The sequence below is a fragment of the Podarcis bocagei genome (genome assembly GCF_964188305.1).
Source record: "Podarcis bocagei genome assembly, chromosome: 6".
NCBI classification, from domain to species: Eukaryota; Metazoa; Chordata; class Lepidosauria; order Squamata; family Lacertidae; genus Podarcis; species Podarcis bocagei.
The window spans coordinates 91331409-91354710 of record NC_138130.1 but is presented as its reverse complement, the minus strand read 5'-3'; the positions used below and the strand labels follow the sequence as shown (position 1 = coordinate 91354710).

The 23302-nt window shown below is 45.9% G+C and overlaps 1 protein-coding gene across 2 annotated transcripts; it reads left to right on the top strand.

Annotated features, from left to right (window-relative positions):
* Positions 1–543: 543 nt before the first annotated feature.
* PANX1 (pannexin 1) lies at positions 544–19650 on the top strand. 2 transcript variants are annotated; one of them, XR_014008987.1, is made up of 6 exons: positions 544–925; positions 9958–10097; positions 13423–13637; positions 14506–15176; positions 16747–17661; positions 17694–19650. XR_014008987.1 is itself a non-coding variant. In XM_081197686.1 (5 exons), the coding sequence occupies exons 1-5, from the start codon at positions 745–747 to the stop codon at positions 16836–16838; spliced, it is 1299 nt and encodes a 432-aa protein (XP_081053812.1). In that variant the 5' UTR covers positions 544–744; the 3' UTR covers positions 16839–19650. The 2 variants fall into 2 exon arrangements, 1 of the variants encoding a protein (XP_081053812.1); XM_081197686.1 differs by having other exon boundaries at positions 16747–19650.
* Positions 19651–23302: the final 3652 nt, after the last annotated feature.

Below are 23302 nucleotides of genomic sequence, written 5' to 3'. Positions count from 1 at the left end.
GTAACCCGAGGTACCACTGTAGTTGCTTTGGAAGACGATCATCAGTCATCCGTACAACATGACCAGTCCAACCAAGTTGATGTTGAAGAATCATTGCTTCGACACTGGTGATCTTTGCTTCTTCCAGCACACTGGCATCAGTTCGCCTGTCTTCCCAAGTGGTGCGTAAAAATTTTCGGAGACACCGTTGGTGGAATCAGTGGCGTAGCGTGGGGGGTGCAGGGGGGCCGGCCGCACCGGGCGCAACATCTGGGGGTTAGGGTTAGGGGGCGCAAATCCACGGGTTAGGGGGCGCAAATTACTTGCCTTGCCCCGGGTGCTGACAACCCACGCTACGCCACTGGGTGGAATCTTTCGAGGAGCTGGAGATGGCGTTAACAAGCGTACAAACAGCACTCTTTTGAAAGAGGCTCCTCCGCCTCGTCTTCTGGGAAAGCCGGCGGGGGCGGCGGCAGCCCGTTCCCGCCCGGCGACGGGGGCGTGGAGGGGGCCGGGCAGAGGCGGAGGCCTGAGCCCCGCCCTCCCTTCTCTCTGGCGCTCCTTCGCCTCGCCGCCTTGCGAGGGGGGCGCGCTCGCCAAACAAAGGCAGGCAGGGCGCGCAGGCACCGGAGGGGGGGGGACCCGGCGGAGACCCCCACCAGGGAGCCCGCGGACGAAGCCAGCCCGGAGAAGAGCGCGGGTCCGGCGGGTGGGCGAGAGGCGCTTTGGGTGAGCCGGCAGCCGCCTGGCCCTCGGCGCGCCACCATGGCCATCGCCCACATCGCCACCGAGTACGTCTTCTCGGACTTCTTGCTGAAGGAGCCGTCGGAGAGCAAGTACAAGGGGCTGCGGCTGGAGCTGGCCGTCGACAAGCTGGTCACCTGCATCGCCGTCGGGCTGCCCCTGCTACTCATCTCACTGGCCTTCGCGCAGGAGATCTCCATAGGTAAGGGGGCTGCTGCCCCACCCCGGGGCTGGCACCGCCCGCAGGCGATGGAGGGGCCGGGCCTGGGGAGAGATAGGCACGCATGCTTAGGCACGCACCTTGCGACGGGGTGGGGAGCGGCTGTACCACTCCGGGCTGCAGGGGCGGTAGGGATGTGACTATACCGCAGCAGCCAATTCCGAGCATCTTTCCTCCCCCCGACCAATAAAATATTTGACGCACAAGCACAGCCGCATAGTTGATGGGCATTGCCATTCAAGGGATGTGCGTGTCACATGATCGATTATTTGGGGCGGGGCTTACCTGACCACCTCCACCACCTGCCTCAATATTTTATTCGAGTTGGCACACCTGGACTGTACCACTTTTAAAATTACTATGGATTCTGAAGGTTGCAAAAGCAAATAATCAGAGCTGTTCTCAATGTAAGGATGCTTGCAGTTGCAATCCTAATCATAACTCCATGGCCCTAGTCAGTTAATCCAATGGGTTTTAATGGATTAAATCTGCGCAAAGGTGCATAGAACTGAAACAAGTTTTATTGGAGTGGGGAAGCAGAGGCATTGTAGACTGGGGAAATCATTATTAATTCGTTTATATCACAACTTTCAACTATTGGTATTCCTCCTGCCCATTTTATTCCCACAACAAGGTTGGTCAGGCTGAGAGATAGTGACTGGCCCAGCATTTCCCAGTGAGTTTCTGGCTGAGTGAGGATTTGAACCCTGGTTGCCTGGATCCTAGTCCAGCACTTTAACCACTGCACCACACTGCCTCATCTAATACCATAAGGAAAAGGTATTAGAACAGGTCAGGAAATACGTTTATTAGAATGAATGAATGCATTGCATTGCATCAACCACTTAGAGGTTTTGACTTTTCAGTGGTATATAAAAACTGCTAAATAAATCTTAAGCCCCAAAGTGCTTTGAGAAGAAGTAAATGGACAGACAGACAAGGCATTTTATTTTATTACATTTATTTAAAGTTTTCAGCCTTTTCTCCTCCCAAAGTTGTGTTCAGAGCATTCTAAGGCACATTATTCAAAAGCAGCAAGTTAAAGCTTCTGCAACCTCCCTAAAAATGAGCATCGTTTTGCGAAAAGCTCTTAAATCAGTTTTTGTTTTAATTCTTTGTCTGTCTGTCTCTCTCATCTTTACACTTCCACTGACAGTTCAAAGTCTTGCTTTATATATATCTGGGTGTGGAAACGGGCTGTGCTGCCCTTTGATGCATGACTCAACGAAAAGCCACTTACGCTGCATTTTAATAGCCCTGGAGCATTGCTTTGCAGGTTTTTTTAATCAGAGAATTATGCCACAGAGAAGGTGTAGTAGTTACAGTGTTGGCCTAATAGCATGGAGGCCAGGGTTCAAATCCTCATGAAGATCCCTTGGGCCACTGAGTCACAGTCCCTCAGCCTGACCTACATTGCAGGGAGATGGGAAGAACACCATTGTATGCCACTGTGAGAAAAGATGAAGGGTAAAGGTAAAGGGACCCCTGACCATTAGGTCCAGTCGCTGATGACTCTGGGGTTGTGGCGCTCATCTCGCTCTATAGGCCGAGGGAGCCGGCGTACAGCTTCCGGGTCATGTGGCCAGCATGACTAAGCCGCTTCTGGCGAACCAGAGCAGCGCACGGAAATGCCGTTTACCTTCCCGACGGAGCGGTACCTATTTATCTACTTGCACTTTGAGGTGCCTTCGAACTGCTAGGTTGGCAGGAGCAGGGACCGAGCAACGGGAGCTCACCCTGTCGTGGGGATTTGAACTGCGGACCTTCTGAATAGCAAGCCCTAGGCTCTGTGGTTTAGACGGAATAAATACACAAATAATAATCACAACATTTTCATTTTGAAAAGGAGATTTTTCTTTTATGCAGGCCAACATTTTGACGAAGCCCAAATTCCAGGGCATGCCTGTACCAATATCCTTTGTTGCGTGCCTCTTACTTTCAGTTCCATAACAGCTGTTGCTCCTCCTTGTCTCAATGCTGATATCGTCACATGATTTCTTTATAAGCCACGCTTCATCCTCTAGGGCTTCTGTATGGATTGTTGTTTGTTTGTAGCTATGGCTGTTTCCCTTTATTGTAAAGCTGCTTCGAGGAAAGGAGAAACAGATGCCAATGTTTTAAATACTGGAACCGATGGATTTTTGAGACAGAAGACAAAACTTGCATCATCTCCTGGAACAAAAACAGGGAGAAAAATTGTAGGGCTTCAAGATTTCTGGTGGTTGTCTAGTCCAGTGTTATCCAAACTCACTTGCCAACAAAAGGATTCCTTGTTTGGGACCCAGCTGCCAAGTCCCTCCCTGTGACCTAGAATCTATTGAACATGTTATTCCCATTGTCTGCAATCCCGCCAGTAACCCACCCAACCCCCCAAGACTCCAGTGACCTATTTATTCCCAACCAATCACTCGCGAATCACAAATCCAATCCAGACAATATAGCAATTTTGGCCCTCGTATTTTTTAGCGCATATGGAGAAGAGATCAGTTTTAGTGCTTCTGTCTTTTTTAGAGCTCTGTATGTAGAATATGGGACGTGGGTGGTGCTGTGGGTTAAACCACAGAGCCTAGGACTTGCTGATCAGAAGGTTGGTGGTTTGAATCCCCGCAACGGGGTGAGTTCCTGTTGCTCGGTCCCAGCTCCTGCCCACTAGCAGTTCGAAAACACATCAATGTGCAAGTAGATAAATAGGTACCACTATGGCGGGAAGGTAAACGGCGTTTCCATGCACTCTGGTTTCCATCACAGTGTCCCGCTGTGCCAGAAGTGGCTTAGTCATGCTGGCCACATGACCCGGAAAAACTCTGCGGGCAAACACCGGCTCTCTCGGCCTGTAAAGCAAGATGAGCGCCACAACCCCAGAGTTGTCTGCGACTGGACTCAACTGTCAGGGGTCCTTTACCTTTACCTATACCTATTCAAAGTGCTGGTTTTGACCTATAAAGCCTTAAATGGTTCAGGGCTGCAATACTTCAAGGACCGTGTCTCTCCCAGACCCTGCAATACCCACCTAAGGCCCTTATTCCTGTTCCTCCTTCGTGTGAGCTCTGGAGGATGACAACACGAGAACAGGCCTTTTCTGCAGTGGCCCCCTGTTTGTGGGATGCTCTCTCTGGGGAGGTTCGGCTGGCACCTTCATTACGCACCTTTAGGCACCAGGCGAAAAATGTTCCTCTTCAACCACTAGCTCAGAGCATGGTCCTGGTAACACCAGGGTTGCAAGTCTGATCCCTGTAAGGGACAGCTCCGTATTCCTGCATTGCAAGGAATTGAACTAGAAGACCCTCAGGGTCCCTTTCAAGTATGACTCTTTGACTCTTAACCAAACCTTGGGCTGATTGACATCCGATTCCCTTTTAAATGTGTTATGGAAGTGGAGGGAGTTATGGGTTGTTCCTGTTTTTGTTTCTATTGTGTTTTTGGTTTTGTTTACATTGTATTTTTATGTTGTGAATCGCCTGAGATCTACGTATGAAGGGCAGTATACATATCAAACTGATGATAATAATACAGTGGTACCTTGGGTTAAGAACTTAATTTGTTCTGGAGGTCCGTTCTTAACCTGAAACTGTTCTTAACCTGAAGCACCACTTTAGCTAATGGGGCCTCCCGCTGCCGCTGCGCCGCTGCTGCGTGATTTCTGTTCTCAACCTGAAGCAAAGTTCTTAACCTGAGGTACTATTTCTGGGTTAGCGGAGTCTGTAACCTGAAGCATCTGTAACCTGAAGCGTCTGTAACCCGAGGTACCACTGTACTTTGATTGCTGGGGAACAACAGCGGCAGAGGGCAATTGCAGTCACGTCCTGCTTTTGGGCTTCCCAGGGGCATCTAATTGGCCACTGTGGAAAACAGGATGCTGAACTAAATAGTATGACCCAGAAGGATTGTTATTTTCTCAGTGCTCTAAACCAGGAGAGGACAATGTGGTCCACTCCCAACTGCATTGGAACATTCAGTGCATATTATAATTTTGTTGCATACAAAGTTGTCTTTATTTTGATTCAATTCAATTCAATTCTCAGTATTCCTTTGTTGTTGGATACTAAACCAGGAGAGGACATTGTGGTCCCCTCTCAATAGTGCTGGACTGCAACTCGCATCATCCTTGACCATTGGGCCATGCTGCCTGGGGCAGATGGGAGTTGCCATTCAACAACATGTGAAAGGCGGCTTGCTAGCTATGCCTGTTCTACATAATAAGCCAACAATAGTAAACACTATTGTTCCTGCTGTAGCTAAACGATGGTTAGACCCTCAGTTCATAGGTTGTCTCCTCTAGGCAATCTCTGAGCAGTAAGCCAGGAACAAACTTCAGCTATAGCTGTTGCTTTGACTGCAGCAAGAAAAACCCATGAGCCCAGGTTCAAAACCAAACCATGGCTTAGCCCTGCGTCACATGGCGGCAACACAGTCAAAATATAAGCACAGGGCCTGTGATCCTTGCTCTGGAACCTGCCCATTCGCAGCAAACCACGGTGTGCTTTAGCAGTATTAGCTTAGTGTTACATGCAAACTGGGTCTCCGGGTCTCCACCGCAGAGACGCCAAGATTAAGTTTGCTGATCAGCTCACAAATTAATTTCTAATTTGAAGCAGCAATGGAAACGATATAAATCTGGAAAATAGCTATTGCATTTTTGCCTCTTCCCAAAGCTGAGTTGTCAGTTGAGGAGCATATAAACGAGCAAAACAGGCATTCCGAACTACTTTATACAGTGCTAAGAATAAGCAGCGGGACTTTCCATGATTTAGGAATGACAAAGCCTCACAGCTGCCAGAGGTCATGTTTCATAGGGGGGGAGGCTGAATTTTCATTTGGCTACAGCTGCTCTGCACATCCCCAGGCCCACACCCGTTTCAACATTGGATACAGCCATTTCTTTGGAAGACAGCTCAGTTGGTGGAGCATGAGTTAATCTCAGGGTTGTGGGTTCGAGTTGCACATTGGGCAAAAGATTCCTGCATTGCAGGGGGTTGGACTAGATGGCCCTCGGGATCTATGACCCTATGAGCACCCCAGCTCAAAAAAGCTGCTTTTCCCTACCACCCCACCCCATCCTTGTCCTGCTTTTTATCACGCTCCTTTTCACAGCATCTGGGGTTTGGGTGTTGTTGTTTTTGGAGATTCCTGGAACCTCTGGTGTTAAGAGAAACCCAGGGTTCAACTGTCGAGCCATCATGCTTACGTGTTTACCCGGCTGCTAGTGCAAGAGTCCTTCATGTTATTTGGCAGCCCTGATCACCCAGCTTTTCATGGCAGTGCCTAAAATGACAACAGCTTTTGTAGCTATAAAGCTCCCATCTCCCGCTGCCTGGCATTTTGGAAGAAAAGGACCACTGGGACCCATGCCAAGTTGGCTGAGGTTTAAAATAGACCCAGCTAGCTCACATAAACACACTGCTGTACTCATAAGGGAGCCCTGTGACTACAATGGCATTGATAGGACAACAGCCTTTGAAATTAATGTCAGCTGTGACTCACACTAAATCTTTTCATCCGCACTGTAAACAGGACCCCTAAAATTTCGTTGCTGCACATTGTCGATGTGAATGTGGAGATTTATCAGATGTTGGATGCTTACTGACTGCAGCGTACGTTACAAGCATTTGTGACTTCAGCCTTTGTTGTAAAAGGGGATCGGCTTCTGATCTATGCTGGCACATCCAGCAATAATTATTTCAGGGCTGCCATGCACTGCAGATATGAGAGGTTTGCATATAAGACATTAGGAAGCCCTGCTGGCCATACCATGTGCAAAGGGAGCTTCCTTCTCCCTGTGTTCCACTTGATATTGGAGCCTTCAGAATCTCATGCCTTTTCATTGGACACATTGGCTATCAGGCGTCTCTGTTTACTTGGTTTATGGCCCACTGCAGGTGTAATTCACACTAGGGATCCTCCTTGTCCTTTGTTTATTCCCTGTCACTGAGGAAGCACAGGCCAGTTCAACCTGTAGAAAACTGTCTCCCTTCCTTGCATATCTTCACGCACTCAAGAACACATTTGGTTTATCTCTCTCCCTCCCTGCTCCACTGCTCTTAACCAGTGTCACGGGGGGGGGGACACCCCCAATCATTCAGTTTATACAAACTCCACACACACACACACACACACACACACACACACACGACATACGCTACGCTTCTGTTATAAATTCATAGAAAATCAACCATACATCGGATCTGCACCGTTCCACTTTTATTTTACTCCATGAAGGAAGGACTACAAAATGGGGAAGGTTTGATACAGGGCAGCCATAATCCCTTGAACATCCCAGCACATACACAAGAGCCCTACCCAGTTGCTATGCCAACCCTGATGGTCCTAGACCGAAGACCATCAAGATCACAAAGAACTTGCATATGGGAGTGGATTCAGCACGGACTGGAACAAAGGACAATGATCAGCTCTTCCCTCTGTCTCCCCTTTGTCACATGGAAAGTACTCATGGGGAGGGGGAAAGGGGGAACCAGCCAGGTGACAGGACACTCAGATTACCACCACAACTCCTCCCTCAACCCCTCCTTTTTGTGATGTATCAATGATGTAGTTGTGATGTAGTTTTAGGAGTATATTTTGGGGGATTAGTAACTAATAATAAAACTAATAAAATTTGGGGTCTTCTTTTGTTCTGGACTTCCATTTTGCTTCATCTTGTTGTGGGTGGGAGTCCTGTCGTGACAGTTTCCATTAAAGGCCAAGCCTACAAGCTGCTGTTTTGCTCCAAATTGTCCTGGTTGGTGTCATTGTTTTTTGTCCAAGGGAGCCCTCGGATTCCTCCATTAACACCAGGCATCCCCAAACTCGGCCCTCCAGATGTTTTGGGACTACAGTTCCCATCATCCCTGACCACTGGTCCTGTTAGCTAGGGATGATGGGAGTTGTAGTCCCAAAACATCTGGAAGGCCGAGTTTGGGGATGCCTGCTCTTAACCTTTCAATTTCACGCCTCTACTCCTTGTCTGCCTCTAGCTTTTCCTCTACACCCCACACTTAGAAGCTGTCTCCCTGCTGCTACTTCCAGCAACCTTACCCTGTTCACATGCTTCTTCTCTCGACATGCTTCTTTTGGGACGCGGGTGGCACTGTGGTCTAAACCACTGAGCCTCTTGGGCTTGCTGATCAGAAGGTTGGCGGTTCGAATCCCCGCAACGGGGTGAGCTGCCGCTGCTCTGTCCCAGCTTCTGCCAACCTAGCAGTTCGAAAGCACGCCAGCGCAAGTAGAAAAGTAGGTACCGCTGTGGCGGGAAGATAAGCGGCGTTTCTTTGCACTCTGGTTTCCATCACGGTGTTCCGTTGCGACAGAAGTGGTTTAGTCCTGCTGGCCACATGACCCGGAAAGCTGTCTGTGGACAAACGCCGGCTCCCTCGGCCTGAAGCAAGATGAGCTCTGCAGCCCCATAGTTGCCTTTGACTGGACTTAACCATCCAGGGGTCCTCTACCTCTACTTCTCTACATTTCTCTCTGCTCCCTGAAGCACACACCTCTGCTATCTCCACTGCTTTCCCCTCTTTTCCCTCTGCTTCCCTCCATCTCCTTTCTCTGTTGCTTAGCCTGTACACCCACCTACGCTGCCCCGCCCATGGGTCTTTTATCCTTTCATGGGTGGGGCATGGCAGCGTTCCCAAAGTGCTCCCTTTGGTGCCCGCTTCCTAGCTGTGCCCTTCCCTTTCCTGGGCAGATTGACAGCACAGAAAGACAGCTTCTCTGCTGCAGCCACTCTATCTCTCTGCACAGAGCTCTGTGCATGCCTGTTTTATAGACTACTTCGCAGGTAGGAAGCCTATGACCCTCCTGATATTGTTGGACTACAGTTCCTATCAGCCCCAGCCAGCGGGGCCAATGGTCAGGCATGATGGGAGTTGCCGTTTAGCAGCTGAACCCAAAGAGTACTCATTAATGGTTTCTCGTCTTCCGGGGGGGGGAGCGACAAGTGGGGTGTTTCAGGGTTCTGCCCTGGGCCCGTTGTTGTTCAACACCTTTATAAATAACTTGGAAGAAGGAATTGAGGGGGTGCTCATCAAATTTGCAGATGACACCTGTGGCGATCCCACAGGGTCCCCGGACGTTTAACGGTCTATTGATCCCTGTGCCACCACTGTGCTCACTTCCCCGCTGCCACCAACCTGTTACTCTCTGGTAAAACACTGAGTCCAGTCAGTTGTTAAAAGTGAACAAAAAAAAACAAGTTTATTTTACAACATTAACAAGTTTATGGTTTCTCAGATAATATTCCTGTCAGTATCTTAACTTTAGTTTCTTTACCGGCCTATACCTTCCTAATACGTTCTGACTGATTATCTCAACTGTTTGACTGACTCCTCTTAACAAATTCTCTCACTCTCTCACACCAGACTAGCCCAACCCACAGACTTATCTTCTCCAGACTGTCTTCTCAACCACCCTAAACCTAACTCCTCCAAAAACCCTCTGTGCTTAAACCTTATACACAATTAACTCCACCCCTTGGGTTCACATTGGTTGGTCATATTACAATTAGTTAACCCTTTCCCTATGAACCCAGTATGATGTCACACACATAGGAGGGCAAATGCCACAACACCAAACTGAGAAGGGTAGATAATGCTGCAAAAGACAGAATCAGAATTCAAAATGACCATAACAGATTGCAGAACTGGGCCCAAGCTAACAAAATGAAGAAATGACACTCATGTGAAACAAACTGTGTTTTGTAATGGGTTTCAATGGTGAACCTTTCCCATGGGTTCACTGTTTCAAACTCCACCTTGCATGTAGAAAAGAAGAAGGCTAGGCTTCCTGGTTTTCTGTGTCCTCCCCACCCACTTAAGCATTCAGACATGAACCCGTGTTTGCTCAGTGCATGCCAGCTCACACGCCCTGCCTGCAGCGTGAAATGGTGCAACCTGGGCAAAACTTCCTTGACTTGACCCAGCTGCCTATCCAAATGGGTTCCAAGCCCTCCGTTTTTGTATTGTACCCTGTATGTTTCATGCTGTTCCCCCTTTTACAGTGCATCCTTCTTTACTTGCTAGGTACCCAGATGAGCTGCTTTTCTCCAAGTACCTTTTCCTGGCGCCAGGCTGCTTACGTGGACTCCTACTGCTGGGCGGCTGTGCAGCAAAAACAGCTTTCACAGAGCGACTCGGGGCACCTTCCTCTCTGGCTTCATAAAGTTTGTATAATTGGCCTTCGTCACCTTCTTTATTTTGGTTATTAAAAACCAGCTCAGACACCTGAAGCTGTAGCATTCCATTCCCACTGGCATTCATGGTTTTTCTCATATTAATGTGCGAGCTACATTTTCTCTGTGGTTTGATTGTTATCGTTCCTTAGCTGCCTTTTCCCCTAATGCCCCAGAGCTTTTAAACTTGTTGTTGTTAGAAGTAGTAGTTTAATTTTTTTTGAAAAAATAGCAGTCATAATCCCCAGGACCCAATTATGTCTGTTTCCATTTGAAAGCAGCAAATTATTGGGTAAAAGCTTTCCTAACCTGTGCCGTTTCAAGTGGAATCATTTCATAATTAAATATTCTCTCTTTTTAAAAAAATAATATTTATTACTTTCCAACAATTTAGACATTACATAGAAAAAGAAAATAAACAATACAATACAATACAAAAACAATACCTAACACTGAACTAACAAAAACAATTTAAACTAAGAAAACAAAACAAAGACAATTTAAAACACATCAAATAGTTTCAATCTTTCATTCACTTATTTCCATGACCTCCTCACACCTCCCTTTTTGTATTCCACTTCTATTAGTTGTTTCAGCAATTCCTTTCCATCTTCCTCTGCTTTCTATCCTATAATTATCTTAACACATTTTGACCTTATTCTCTATTAATCTATTTATACTTAATTCCTTATAACATTTCTGCTGAAGCCATATAACTTCATTCCAACATTTTTCTAACATTCATTGATTTTACAATATTTCTGTAAATAGTCTTTAAACTTTTTCCAATCTTCCACCGTCTCTTCTCCCTGGTCTTGGATTCTGCCAGTCATTTCTGCCAATTCCATATAGTCCATCACCTTCATCTGCCATTCTTCCAGAGTGGGTAAATCTTGTGTCTTCCAATACTTTGCAATGAGTATTCTTGCTGCTGTTGTAGCGTACATAAAAAAAGTTCTATCCTTCTTTGGCACCAATTGGCCGACCATGCCCAGGAGAAAGGCCTCTGGTTTCTTCAGAAAGGTATATTTAAATACCTTTTTCATTTCATTATAAATCATCTCCCAGAATGTCTTAATCCTTGGGCATGTCCACCAAAGGTGAAAGAATGTACCTTCAGTCTCATTACATTTCCAACATTTATTTTCGGGCAAATGGTAAATTTTTGCAAGCTTGACTGGTGTCATGTACCACCTATAAATCATTTTCATTAAGTTTTCTCTTAAGGCATTACATGCCGTAAATTTCATACCTGTGGTCCATAACTGTTCCCAGTCAGCCACCATTATATTATGTCCAACATCTTGTGCCCATTTAATCATAGCTGATTTCACCGTTTCATCCTGGGTGTTCCATTTCAACAGCAAGTTATACATTTTTGACAACATAATTAAATATTCTCTCTCACAACACATATTGAAAGCAGCCTTCCTTGAAACGGGGGCGGGGGGGGGGGGGAATGCCAGGAAGAAGAGCTAGCGATCACATCCATACTATAGATTTGAACCACATTTAACATGAATAGCCTCACCCAAAGAATTCTGGGAACTGTACTTTATCCCTCACCTTTCATTGTCAGTGTGAGGAAAGCAGTATGAGCAGAAGGGCAATTGGGAATCAGGGGATTGTGTGTAGGTTAACAAAGCAAGCAAGGACACAGTCTCTAGAGGAAATAAATGAGTTGAGACTGTTGTTTATAGTTAACAAAAGCTGCTGCGGGCCATGGAAACTTATGTCGCCAGGCATTCGTGAGTGGGGTCATAGGGCTCTTCGCTTGGTTTTGCTAGCAGTCTTTTTGAAGCGCATTCACTTTGCTGTCATTCTTGCAAGTTTGCAGCAGTGCTAGTTCAGAATGCTAAAGCGAGAGAGAAGCATCTGCTTCTTACCTAAAGGAAGCGAGGAATGGGCAGATGAGCTTGCAGGGGAAGAAAACAAGGTCAAGGGGAAAGTTTGAGAGCCAGAAAGCAGTTGAATGCAAATAGGCTTCTCATCTAGTCTTAATTCTCTAGCTGTTGCCCCAAAAAAACAAAAGGTCCTCTTGGTTGGAGTAAGAGCTCTTCAAGACTGATTTGATTCCCCGACGGTTCCAAAGATTGAACCATTTCCCAGATACAGACTCAATCTGTAGAGGAATAAAGAATGTGTGAGCCAGGCAGCTGACACGGTTTCAGCCTGACCTCAGCTCCGCTTCCATGTGTTCCCATACTGCCGCAGCTCCTCTCGTCTAATTTCCCCCCACTACATCACAATGGAGTCTGAATTCTCAAGGCACAGCTTAAGATTCCAATTTGCTCTTACAGCCCACGTTTGTGTTCTTCCTATCAACCTTTTGTTTTGAGTTGTCCTTTGTCCGAACGCCATTCACAGCCACGTGTGATGTGACAACATCAGTAGTGAGCTGTACTGAAGTGCATCAGTCTGCCCCTGTTCTTACACCCTCTCTGGCTTTGGGTGGCCAACTTTTTTCCATTGGTCCTGCTCCTATCCGTTTACAGCCTCTGGCATCCCCCAAAAAGAGGACACTTCTGCAGTCATGTTAGCGTGATAAAATGCTCTATCTGCTTTTTCAGTCTGCTGTTGAAATCGCAGCAGCAGTGCCAGCTAAAATGTTGGCATGCTTACTCTTATTTATTCATTTATTTTAAAGGCGCTATATTCTGCTCTTTGGTGGTGCTTCCAAGGCAATCAGCCTCGGTCTCTTGCACAATCCTAGGCAGGTCTACTGAGAAGTATGCCCCTCTAAGTTAGTGGGGCCTATTCCCAGATAAGTGTGTACAGGATAGCAGTGAATGTTATTATTAGTACGCTTTCCAGACCTGTATCGCAAAATAATCCCAATATTAGGAATAAAGGAAACTGCCCTGTACTGAATCACACCATTGATCTATCTAGCTTGGTTCTGTCTACACTGCTTGGCAGGAGCTCTCCAGGATTTCAGATATTCCCAGCCCGACCTGGAAATGCTGGCAAGTTTTGTTTTTGTTTTCCCCCAATAATATTTATTAAGTTTCATACAAATACAACACATACTATAAAATCAATGAAACAAAAATAAAAAAAATAAAAATAAAAATAAAACAAATATAGCAAATGATAACCAAAAATACAACCACAAACACATAAACAATAAAAAATAATTAATTAATTAAACTTATTATTATTATTATTCGACCTTCTGCCTACAAAGCAAATGCTCTATCACGGAGCCACAAATTCAGTTTGCAAAGCGTCTCAGCAGTCCTGCTTGTGTCTTACTATTTAGCAGATTGCGGATGGATCTGAGCTAATTCCTTATCCCGGTTATTTTCTTCCGCAGTTTTTCCCATACATCCTCCTGCTGGTTGCAATCCTACTGTACCTGCCATGTCTCTTCTGGCGCTTCACCTCAGCCCCCCACCTTTGCTCAGACCTGAAATTTATTATGGAAGAACTCGACAAATCCTATAACAGGGCAATCAAAGCCGCAAACAGCTGCCGCAATGGGGATGTGAGGGGCTCATCTCCGGCCATTAATGAGAATATGGCTCAGAGGTAACATCCCACTCCTTTCCATTTTCTAAAATTAAAATGAACTTGAGTTGGAATAATAGGTAAGCTACTCACATCCAGAGTCTGACAACTTTAGGAGGGCCACAGGGCCCCCATTCTTGACTTAGGTAATAGGAGGCTTTTCTTCAGCTGCACCTGCCATCAGAAGTTAGGCAGGTGGCAATCAGAAAAGAGCCTTCTCTGTGGTGGCCCCTCAGTGTTGAAGCACTGTCCTCAGAGCTGCTCACCATTTTAATTGAATCTCAAGCAGTTCTCCATTCTGCCATCCCATTGCAAACCCCTCCCCCACACACACCATCATCAACCTCATGAGAGCCAGTGTGGCGTGGTGGTTAAGAGCAGTGGACTCGTAATCTGGTGAACTGGGTTCGCTTCCCCGCTCCTCCACATGCAGCTGCTGGGTGACCTTGGGCCAGTCACACTTCTTTGAAGTCTCTCAGCCCCGCTCACCTCACAGAGTGTTTGTTGTGGGGGAGGAAGGGAAAAGGAGATTGTTAGCCGCTTTGAGACTCCTTAGGGTAGTGATAAAGCAAGGTATCAATCCAAACTCCTCTTCTTCTTCTTCATGTTGGAGGAAGTAGACTCTGTCCTGCAAAAGCATGCGCTGAACACAGTAGTCTTTGGGGTGCCATGATGCACTCTGTTCTTTTTGCAGTTGCTCTTCCAGGACGCATCTGAAAAAAATATGGCACTGGTGCTTTGGAAACTGAGCCCTCCCAGTTTGTGTGTGTGTGTGTGTGTGTGTGTGTGTGTGTGTGTGTGTGTTGTGCAGCCTCTGAGCAAATGAAATCATGGTTTAATGGCTCTGAATACTGTCTCTTTGGTGTCTCTCCCCTCTCCCCCCCCCCAGTTTCTGGGAAATATCCGAAAGCCACTTCAAATACCCCATTGTGGAACAGTACCTGAAGACAAAGAAGGGCTCCAAGAGCTTAATAATCAAGTACATTATTTGCCGTTTGCTGACCCTGACGATCATTCTGCTCTCCTGCCTCTACTTGGGATATTACATCAGCCTCTCCTCAATGACCGATGAGTTTATCTGCAACATCAAAACTGGGATATTGAAGAACGACACCACTGTTCCCGAACGCTTCCAGTGCAAACTGATTGCCGTCGGCGTCTTCCAGCTCCTCAGCTATATCAACATCATAGTGTACCTCTTGCTCATGCCCATTGTGGTCTATGCGCTGCTGGTCCCTTTCAGGCAGCGCTCAGACATTCTGCAAGTGTACGAGCTCCTGCCGACGTTTGACGTCCTCAAAGTCAAAACCAAACACTACAACGACTTGAGCCTCTACCTGCTCTTCCTCGAGGAGAACGTCAGCGAGCTTAAATCTTACAAGTGCCTCAAAGTTCTGGAGAACCTGAAAGGCAGCGGCGAGAAGTTCGACCCCATGCAACTCCTGATGAATCTCGGCTCGATTAAAACGGACGTTGCAGACGGCAAGACAGCCACCATCAAAGAGGACTCTGGAAAGAAAGCAGAGCCGGAAAAGGCAAACAGTGCGCTAGAACTGAAGGGTAAAGTCGTTTCACTTCGGTTTGCTTCCTTTTATTTTATGCATATATCACTGCTCCTAATACATTGATCAAAGTGGTTTGCAAGTTTTTAAATACCGTATTTTTTGCTCTGTAAGACTCACTTTTTCCCTCCTAAAAAGTAAGGGGAAATGTGCGTCTGTCTTATGGAGTGAATGCAGGCTGCACAGCTACCACAGAAGCCAGAACAGCAAGAGGGATTGCTGCTTTCACTGCACAACAATCCCATTTGCTGTTCTGGCTTCTGAGATTCAGATTATTATTTTTCTTGTTTTCCTCCTCCAAAAACTATGGTCTTATGGTCTGGAGCGTCTTATAGAGCGAAAAATATGGTACTACACGAAAAGCTATAAAACACTTCATTTTGTTAAGGATTAAAAAAACGCCACAGCTAAAACAAGCAAACAGACCTGTGCATTTTGAGGAGGAGGTGTATTAATTGCCTCATGCTAATGCCTCCAGATAATTTACAAAAGCATATCATAAGTGTAAAGTTATGAAATGCAGCAGCTTAAAACACTGTAAAACAATGCCATTCTGTCAAACCTTTCTACATGTAGACTTAAAGTAGCGTTTGGGATGTGAAGTCATGGATCACACATCCAATGTGTTTGCATCTTGAAGTAAGCCTGCTGAATTCGAAGGGATTTATTCCCCACCCCTCAAATGTGTACAAGATGGTCACCCCAATGTCTTTAAATTTTAAGTACCAGTTAGGAAAGAAATGCTGTGGACTACTACCCTACAAGCCTTATTTCACACTTGCTCCATTCCTGGAGTTATACCCCAGATATCCTAGAATCTGTGGGTATTTCTCAAATGCCTCTGATATTATTATTATTATTATTATTATTATTATTATTATTATTATTATTATTATTATTATACCACCCTATACCCAGAGGTCTCAGGGTGGCTCACAGAAACCCCCCCCCCAATGTAAGGATCAGGCTACAAACCTGCAGACAGCTAGGGAGGCAACTTCAACAGCCTAGATAGACACATAAAGGTAACGGGACCCCTGACCATTAGGTCCAGTCGTGACCGATTCTGGGGTTTCGGCGCTCATCTCGCTTTATTGGCCAAGGGAGCTGGCATACAGCTTCCGGGTCATGTGGCCAGCATGACTAAGCCTCTTCTCGCGAACCAGAGCAGCACACGGAAACGCCATTTACCTTCCCGCCAGAGCGCTACCTATTTATCTACTTGCACTTTGACGTGCTTTCGAACTGCTAGGTTGGCAGGAGCAGGGACCGAGCAACGGGAGCTCACCCCGTCACGGGGATTCGAACCGCCAACCTTCTGATTGGCAAGTCCTAGGCTCTGTGGTTTAACCCAGAGTGCCACCCGCATCCCAGATAGACACATAGCTACAGTCTTAAACTATGTGAAGGACTGGAAGCTCCTCTTCTCTCTCTTTCAATCTCTCTCTCTCTCTCTCACACACACACACACACGGACATTGTGTTTGAGGGCAACAAGACTACTTGTTTGTGATTTCTATGGAAAAGGATAACTGAGCTTCCATTTGCCGCGACTTGATGTCTTTCAGATGCAACAGAACAGACGTCACCTGGCAACGGAGCAGAAGCAGGTAAAGAAGATGTCAAACTTCGCCAGAGGCTTCTTGATTCTTCGTGCTGATGGGCCCACGTAGCAATTTGTGGATTGGGACTGTTCTTTCCAGTTACTCCAGCGTAAACCATACTGAACACTGGGTGCTCGCCTCATTGTTGAGTGTGTAAGGGGGCTGGGCCTAAGGGCAAACCATAGTTTACAAGCTTTTTATATGCCTATGTTTACATGCCTGCCCAGCCCCTATGTCTTATGGCCTACTGTTGAGGTTATTTATGCCAATTCTGTGGGATAGAAACGATGGAAGAAAGTCCACATTGTAAGTAGGACACAGAGAGAAATATCCTGGATGTCCTGAAGGAAAAAGGAGTTAGCTTTTCTCACCAATGGAACACTTGGGGCCTAGTTGTACACAGGTGTGGATATCACAGCATAAGCCTAACTATGTCTACTCTGAAGTAAATCCTATTGAATTTATTGCAACTTACTCCTAGGTAAGGATTGCAGCCTTAATCACTCTACACTTGAGCCTGGTTCGCATGTGTGCATGTACGCACTTGTTTCCCGTTCGATTAATGACCATGCACTTAAAACCAAGGTAACCAACAACTTGAGCTCTGAAATTAGGAATATTTCATGGACTTGGATCAAGAGGTGGACTGAACTGTGGGGATAAGACTGCAAAGGGGGAAACGCTGGTTTTTTTCATGATCTTTCCAAACATGGAGAAATCATGTCCTCTTTCAGTTGTTTGTCGAAACAAATACGCACCTGCTAAATATATACATATTAATCTGCTGTGGTGTTACAACCGCCACTGTGATTGCACAGAGGGATGCTATGAGAATATACATAATTCAGGTAACGTGGATAAACGGTGCTCCTTGTGTTCGTGTTATTTCAGTCGTGATGCACATGCAATAGATCCTTGTGCCCTTTAGGATTTTCCTGCAATCTTCTGTGTGGAAAATGCTTAGGACTTTCCGTGGTCAGCTGCTACTGTGCTTCCGGGGAAGGTGTCCTATGGTCACCCCTCCCCCTTGGAAAAAACGGTGAGGACAGCCCTAAAAACTGAATTAGGCCTGTTGCTTTTGGAAGTAGACTGACTGCGAAACTGGGCTTGTGTTTGCAGCCGGGGTTCTTCCTTGCACAGAGGAACTCCTCATGCGCACAAGTGTAGATCTCTTTCCCATTATATCCAAAGGCGTGGCTGTAGCAGGCAGCAGCAGCAGCCAGGGTGCAGTCGTGGCATGACAGAAGCAACCGCAGTGGGTGGCTTTTAGGGACCGCAGTCCTCTCAGGTGCTCTTCAAACTGCAAGCAGAAAAACCTCTTTTAAGAACGAGGGTGCTTGTTTTGAAAAACACCATTTCAGCGCTGTCCACATTGATGCAGTGTTTTCTTCTATTGCTACTTGTGTTACGCCAGCATCTGTGGAGAACCTTTGTGCCCCCGGATGTCCCGGAGCTACAAGTCCTCTCTTCATGGGCCATACTGCTGGGGCAAATGGGAGCTGTAGTTTAACAAAGGGCCAGAGGTACCTGTATTAAGGGAGATTTGACAAAGATCTACGATAGGGCTAAAACCAGCCTTAACCTTACCAACCGCTGCCTTCAGCATTCAGTGTCAATGGTCTTTTTAACAGTGACAAAATGCAGCTAACTGTGTGATTGATTATTCACGGCTTAAAGGGAGGTTTTGTCATGTGCAGCCCGGACACTGAGGTCCAGCTCTGAGGGCCTTCTGGCAGGAAGTGAGGTTACAGGGAACCAGGCAGAGGGCCTTCTCGGTAGTGGCGCCCGCCCTGTGGAACGACCTCCCATCAGATGTCAAGGAAATGAACAACTGTCGATCTGACTTTTAGAAGGCATCTGAAGGCAACCCTGTATCGGGAATATTTTTTAAAATGTCTAATGTTTTACCATTTTTTTATGTGCTGTAAGCTGCCTAGAGTGGCTGGGGAAACCCAGCCAGATGGGCAGGGTATAAATAATAAAGTTATTGTTGTTATTATTATTTACTCATGGTATGATGTAGGGGAAGATTGTAGATCTGTAATCCCTGTCCAACCCCCAGGATAAAGGACTGCTGTGGTGTTCGTACGGAGCCCCTGGTCGTCTCACGGACTATTAACCCGTACACCATTAATCCACTGCCACCAACTAGGTCCTCCCCGGTAAATCACTTAGTCTCCGTCAGGTTCTTAAGTTAACAAAGAAGAGTGTAGTTTATTGCAGACACAAACTTTAACTGCATTCCAAACGTTGTTTCTCTTTACCTTCTTAGTCTTATTTTATCATGTCTCTATCTCTTCTACCTCCCCTCACACAAGAACCAATTGCACTGTCTCTCTGTTTCCAACTGCCTACGAACTGCTTTTCCAACTGCCTTTCCCAACCAGCCAACTGACTAAAACCAACCAACTATCCACAACCCAAACCTCGGGCTAAGCCCTTTTATAAACAGGTAGGCTCCGCCTCCAGCTTTCCTATTGGTCCACATACTAACCCTTTCTCTCCCCCTGTATAGACATTTTCAAACGAACGGGCAAACACCACATCTGCCAGTTGCAGTATAGCCTTTGAGACTTTGAAAGCTGCTGCCACTTGTAGTAGGCAGACCAATTTTACATGTATATGTATATGTATATATGTGTGTGTGTGATCATGTTCACTTTGTATAGGAGTATTGCATGGAGTAGACTTGGGGGGGATTTGCATAAGACGCTGACAGCTTGAAACATTTCAAGGACTACTGCAATTATGTTTGAACAAAACGCCTAACTGCAGTGTGACAACAGTAAGATTTGTCGCATTTGTTAGTGGCTGAACCAAAAGCCATTTATAAAAATTTGTGTATGAATAAATGTTGCCTCCTTGTGACACGTTTTCTGGAGTCTTTTCTTCACTGAATGGGAAATGATTTGGAAACAAATAATAAATCTACCAGCAGCACATGACATTCACCCCCTGCTCAGGCGTTTCTTTTCAGCAATTAAAGCTCTTTATTTAAAGCTAGCTTGAAATCTAGCTTTTTGTCTGTTAAAAGTGTGCGAAGGATTCAGGAGTCTTCCCACTTGGTTTGATGCGACAAGTGAAATGGTAGCTATCCCGCTTTCTTCCATAATTATCACTACAACTAAAGGCCCAACTAGCTTAAAAATAATCTAAAAATTGAGCAACAAAGTAAGTTGGTACTGAAACAGAGCTGCAAATAGTGTGTATGTATAAATTTTCTGTTTTACAATTTAAAATACTCATTTTACATCCTTAAGATATCAGTGACTTCCCTTCTCTTTCCATGGTTCATTTTGCATATCACAAATCCCTGCACATTTTACAAAAACTATACCATTCATTATTCCATTATTGCATCCATCAAAACTTGTTTACACTGTTGAATTTATCTTAATGCTGCCCGTGTTTTCTGCTGTACACAGTTGCCGTATTTCTCGCTCCATAAAACACACTTTTTTCCTCCTAAAAAGTAAGGGGAAATGTCTGTGGGTCTTATGGAACGAAGCCAGCAAGAGCCGCTGCCGCTGCCACGCTCTGCGCAGCTCTCCCTTTAAAGCAAGAGGCTCTTGCTGGCTTTACAGCGAGGCAGGCGGGAGGAGGGACAGACAGCAGCCCCTTCTGTCCCTCCTCCCAGTTGACTGTAATTCAAGCAAAGGGGGAGCCGTTTACAGCTGCCTGCCACAGGCACACACAAATGTGAGCTCTCTCTCTCTTCCTTCCTTCCTTCCCTCCCTCCCTCTTCCAACTTGAATAAAATATTGGGGGGGGGGCAGGTAAGCCCCACCTCACATACCGTAATTCAACCTTTCTCAACCTGTGGGTCCCCAGGTGTTGTTGAACTACAACTCCCATCACCCCTAGGTAGCAAGGCCAGAGCTCAGGGAAGATGGGAGTTGAGGTGATGAGAGAATATATTTTTTCTTGTTTTCCTCCTCTAAAAACTAGGTGCGTCTTATGGTCGGGTGCAGAGCGAAAAATGTGGTATTTTCTATATATTCAGTAAAGGTTTTCCAATCTTTTTTAAACGTATGTTCTTCTTGTTCTCTTATTCTGTATGTTAAGTCTTCGAGTTGTGCATATTCTGTCAACTTAAGTTGCCATGCTGCTTTAGTTGGGACCTCGCTCGTTTTCCATTTTGGGGCCAGAGCTGCACATTGTTTATAGAATCATAGAATCATAGAGTTGGAAGAGACCACAAGGGCCATCGAGTCCAACCCCCTGCCAAGCAGGAAACACCATCAGAGCACTCCTGACATATGGTTGTCAAGCCTCTGCTTAAAGACCTCCAAAGTAGGAGACTCCACCACACTCCTTGGCAGCAAATTCCACTGTCGAACAGCTCTTACTGTCAGGAAGTTCTTCCTAATGTTTAGGTGGAATCTTCTTTCTTGTAGTTTGGATCCATTGCTCCGTGTCTGCTTCTCTGGAGCAGCAGAAAACAACCTTTCTCCCTCCTCTATGTGACATCCTTTTATATATTTGAACATGGCTATCATATCACCCCTTAACCTCCTCTTCTCCAGGCTAAACATGCCCAGCTCCCTTAGCCGTTCCTCATAAGGCAGTTCACAGCAGCTCTTCTTGCATTGAATGTGCCAAAACCACAGGAAAATAATGCAGCTCTTTGTAGATTTTAAAGTATAAAAGGCTATATTAAGCCACTGATCTTCAAATTGTGTCTTTTGTAGTCGTTGCAATTTCTGCTTCTGCTGCCAGGATATTAATTATGCAGCATTAACTAAATCATTCTTTTCCTTTCCTATGATGCCAGAGGTTGGGGGAAACTCTTGACATCCTGCAGGCACAGAGAAGGTGCGCGGTCGGTGGGGTGGAATCGTGCATACTGAGCACAGGAAGGAAAATAATGAAAATGAGGGTGATTACAGCCCTGAGAATGCTGTGTATTCACATAAAACATAGCAATTTCTGGCTCTCAACAGAAGCAATCTGCCAAAGACAACTAAGGATCAAATGACCATCCACAGGAGACTCCTCAAAGCCAGATGCTAATCCTTGGCACGTGTAATCAAGATTCAGAGCTGGTCTACGCAGGCTGATAAATCATAGCAGTGTGGAGTAGAAAAGTACCCCAGTGGTTATCTAGTCCAACCCCTTGCAATTCAGGAATCTCAGCGCAAGCATCCATGACAGATGGCCATCCAATCTCAGCTTGAAAACCTCCAAGGAAGAAAAGTCCACCAGTTTCCGAGGGTGTCCGTTCCACTGTCTAACAGTTCTTCCTGGTGTTTATCTGAATTCTCCTTTCTTGTCATTCGAATCTGTTTATTCGGGTCCTGCCCTCTGGGACAGCAGAGAACAAGCTTGGGAGCTGGACCATAAAGAAGGCTGATTGCCGAAGAATTGATGCTTTTGAATTATGGTGCTGGAGGAGACTCTTGAGAGTCCCATGGACTGCAATAAGATCAAACCTAGCCATTCTGAAGGAAATCAGCCCTGAGTGCTCACTGGAAGGACAGATCCTGAAGCTGAGGCTCCAATACTTTGGCCACCTCATGAGAAGAGACGACTCCCTGGAAAAGACCCTGATGTTGGGAAAGATGGAGGGCACAAGGAGAAGGGGACAACAGAGGACAAGATGGTTGGACAGTGTTCTCGAAGCTACTAACATGAGTTTGACCAAACTGCGGGAGGCAGTGGAAGACAGGAGGGCCTGGCGTGCTCTGGTCCATGGGGTCACGAAGAGTCGGACACGACTAAATGACTAAACAACAACAACAATGAATGGTGGGGTTAATTTGGGGGGGCAGGGTTCTTGCTTTCTTTTCCAAAGGTGGACATGTAAATGTGCCTAATACCAGTGTTCCCCTTCCACACGGGTTATCAGGAGTCTTGGCTAGATGAGGATAACTCCCACGCAATTTGAAAAGAAACTTTTCAGCTTCTGCCTCTGTTCACTTAGAACGCGTTCACTCAAGAGCAATTATAGGGTGTATGATTGCAACTGTGGGACTTGCGAAGAGGATGTGGTTTGGAAGTAATTCTATGACTGTCACATTTACTTAGGTCCCTGCGTGGGAAGGAATTGAGTGGTTTTTGTTTTTATTTTTATTTTAATACCACGGCAGAATATTTGGGAAGAACCTTTTCCTTTCGCATCTTCTTCCCACTGACCGAATCACACATCCATATGAATCTTTTCTCCGTCATTTTGTTTAGTTATTTTTAAGTTGAAAACCACAACTGACAGGCTGACAGTTTCAGAGGCAGGAGAAGGGTTGCTTCCTCCTTCCCCTTCCTGTCACCTGCCTGCCCAAAATCACAACACATGCCAACTTTTTTTCCCCCTTCTTGTGGGGGAAAAGATGCAGTTTTCCAAGAAAACAGTTGTTGTGGCCTGAGTTTGCACATTTATTTATGTCTACAAAGTGTCTTTCGTCTGATGATTCCAGCCTGGCGTAAGATGGGTATAAACACATACTACAGCTCCACCCACATGCAAATCAGCTCGTTGGGCTTTATTACAGAAATAGTATACTATCACATTCCACCATATGGC

Bases quoted from the DNA above. Each gene is read 5' to 3' on its own strand.
- PANX1 (XM_081197686.1), top strand. From the start codon at position 745: ATGGCCATCGCCCACATCGCCACCGAGTACGTCTTCTCGGACTTCTTG. The intron at 926-9,957 runs GTAAGGGGGCTG...TTTACTTGCTAG, and splicing joins CGCGCAGGAGATCTCCATAG to GTACCCAGATGAGCTGCTTT. The intron at 13,638-14,505 runs GTAACATCCCAC...CCCCCCCCCCAG, and splicing joins AATGAGAATATGGCTCAGAG to TTTCTGGGAAATATCCGAAA.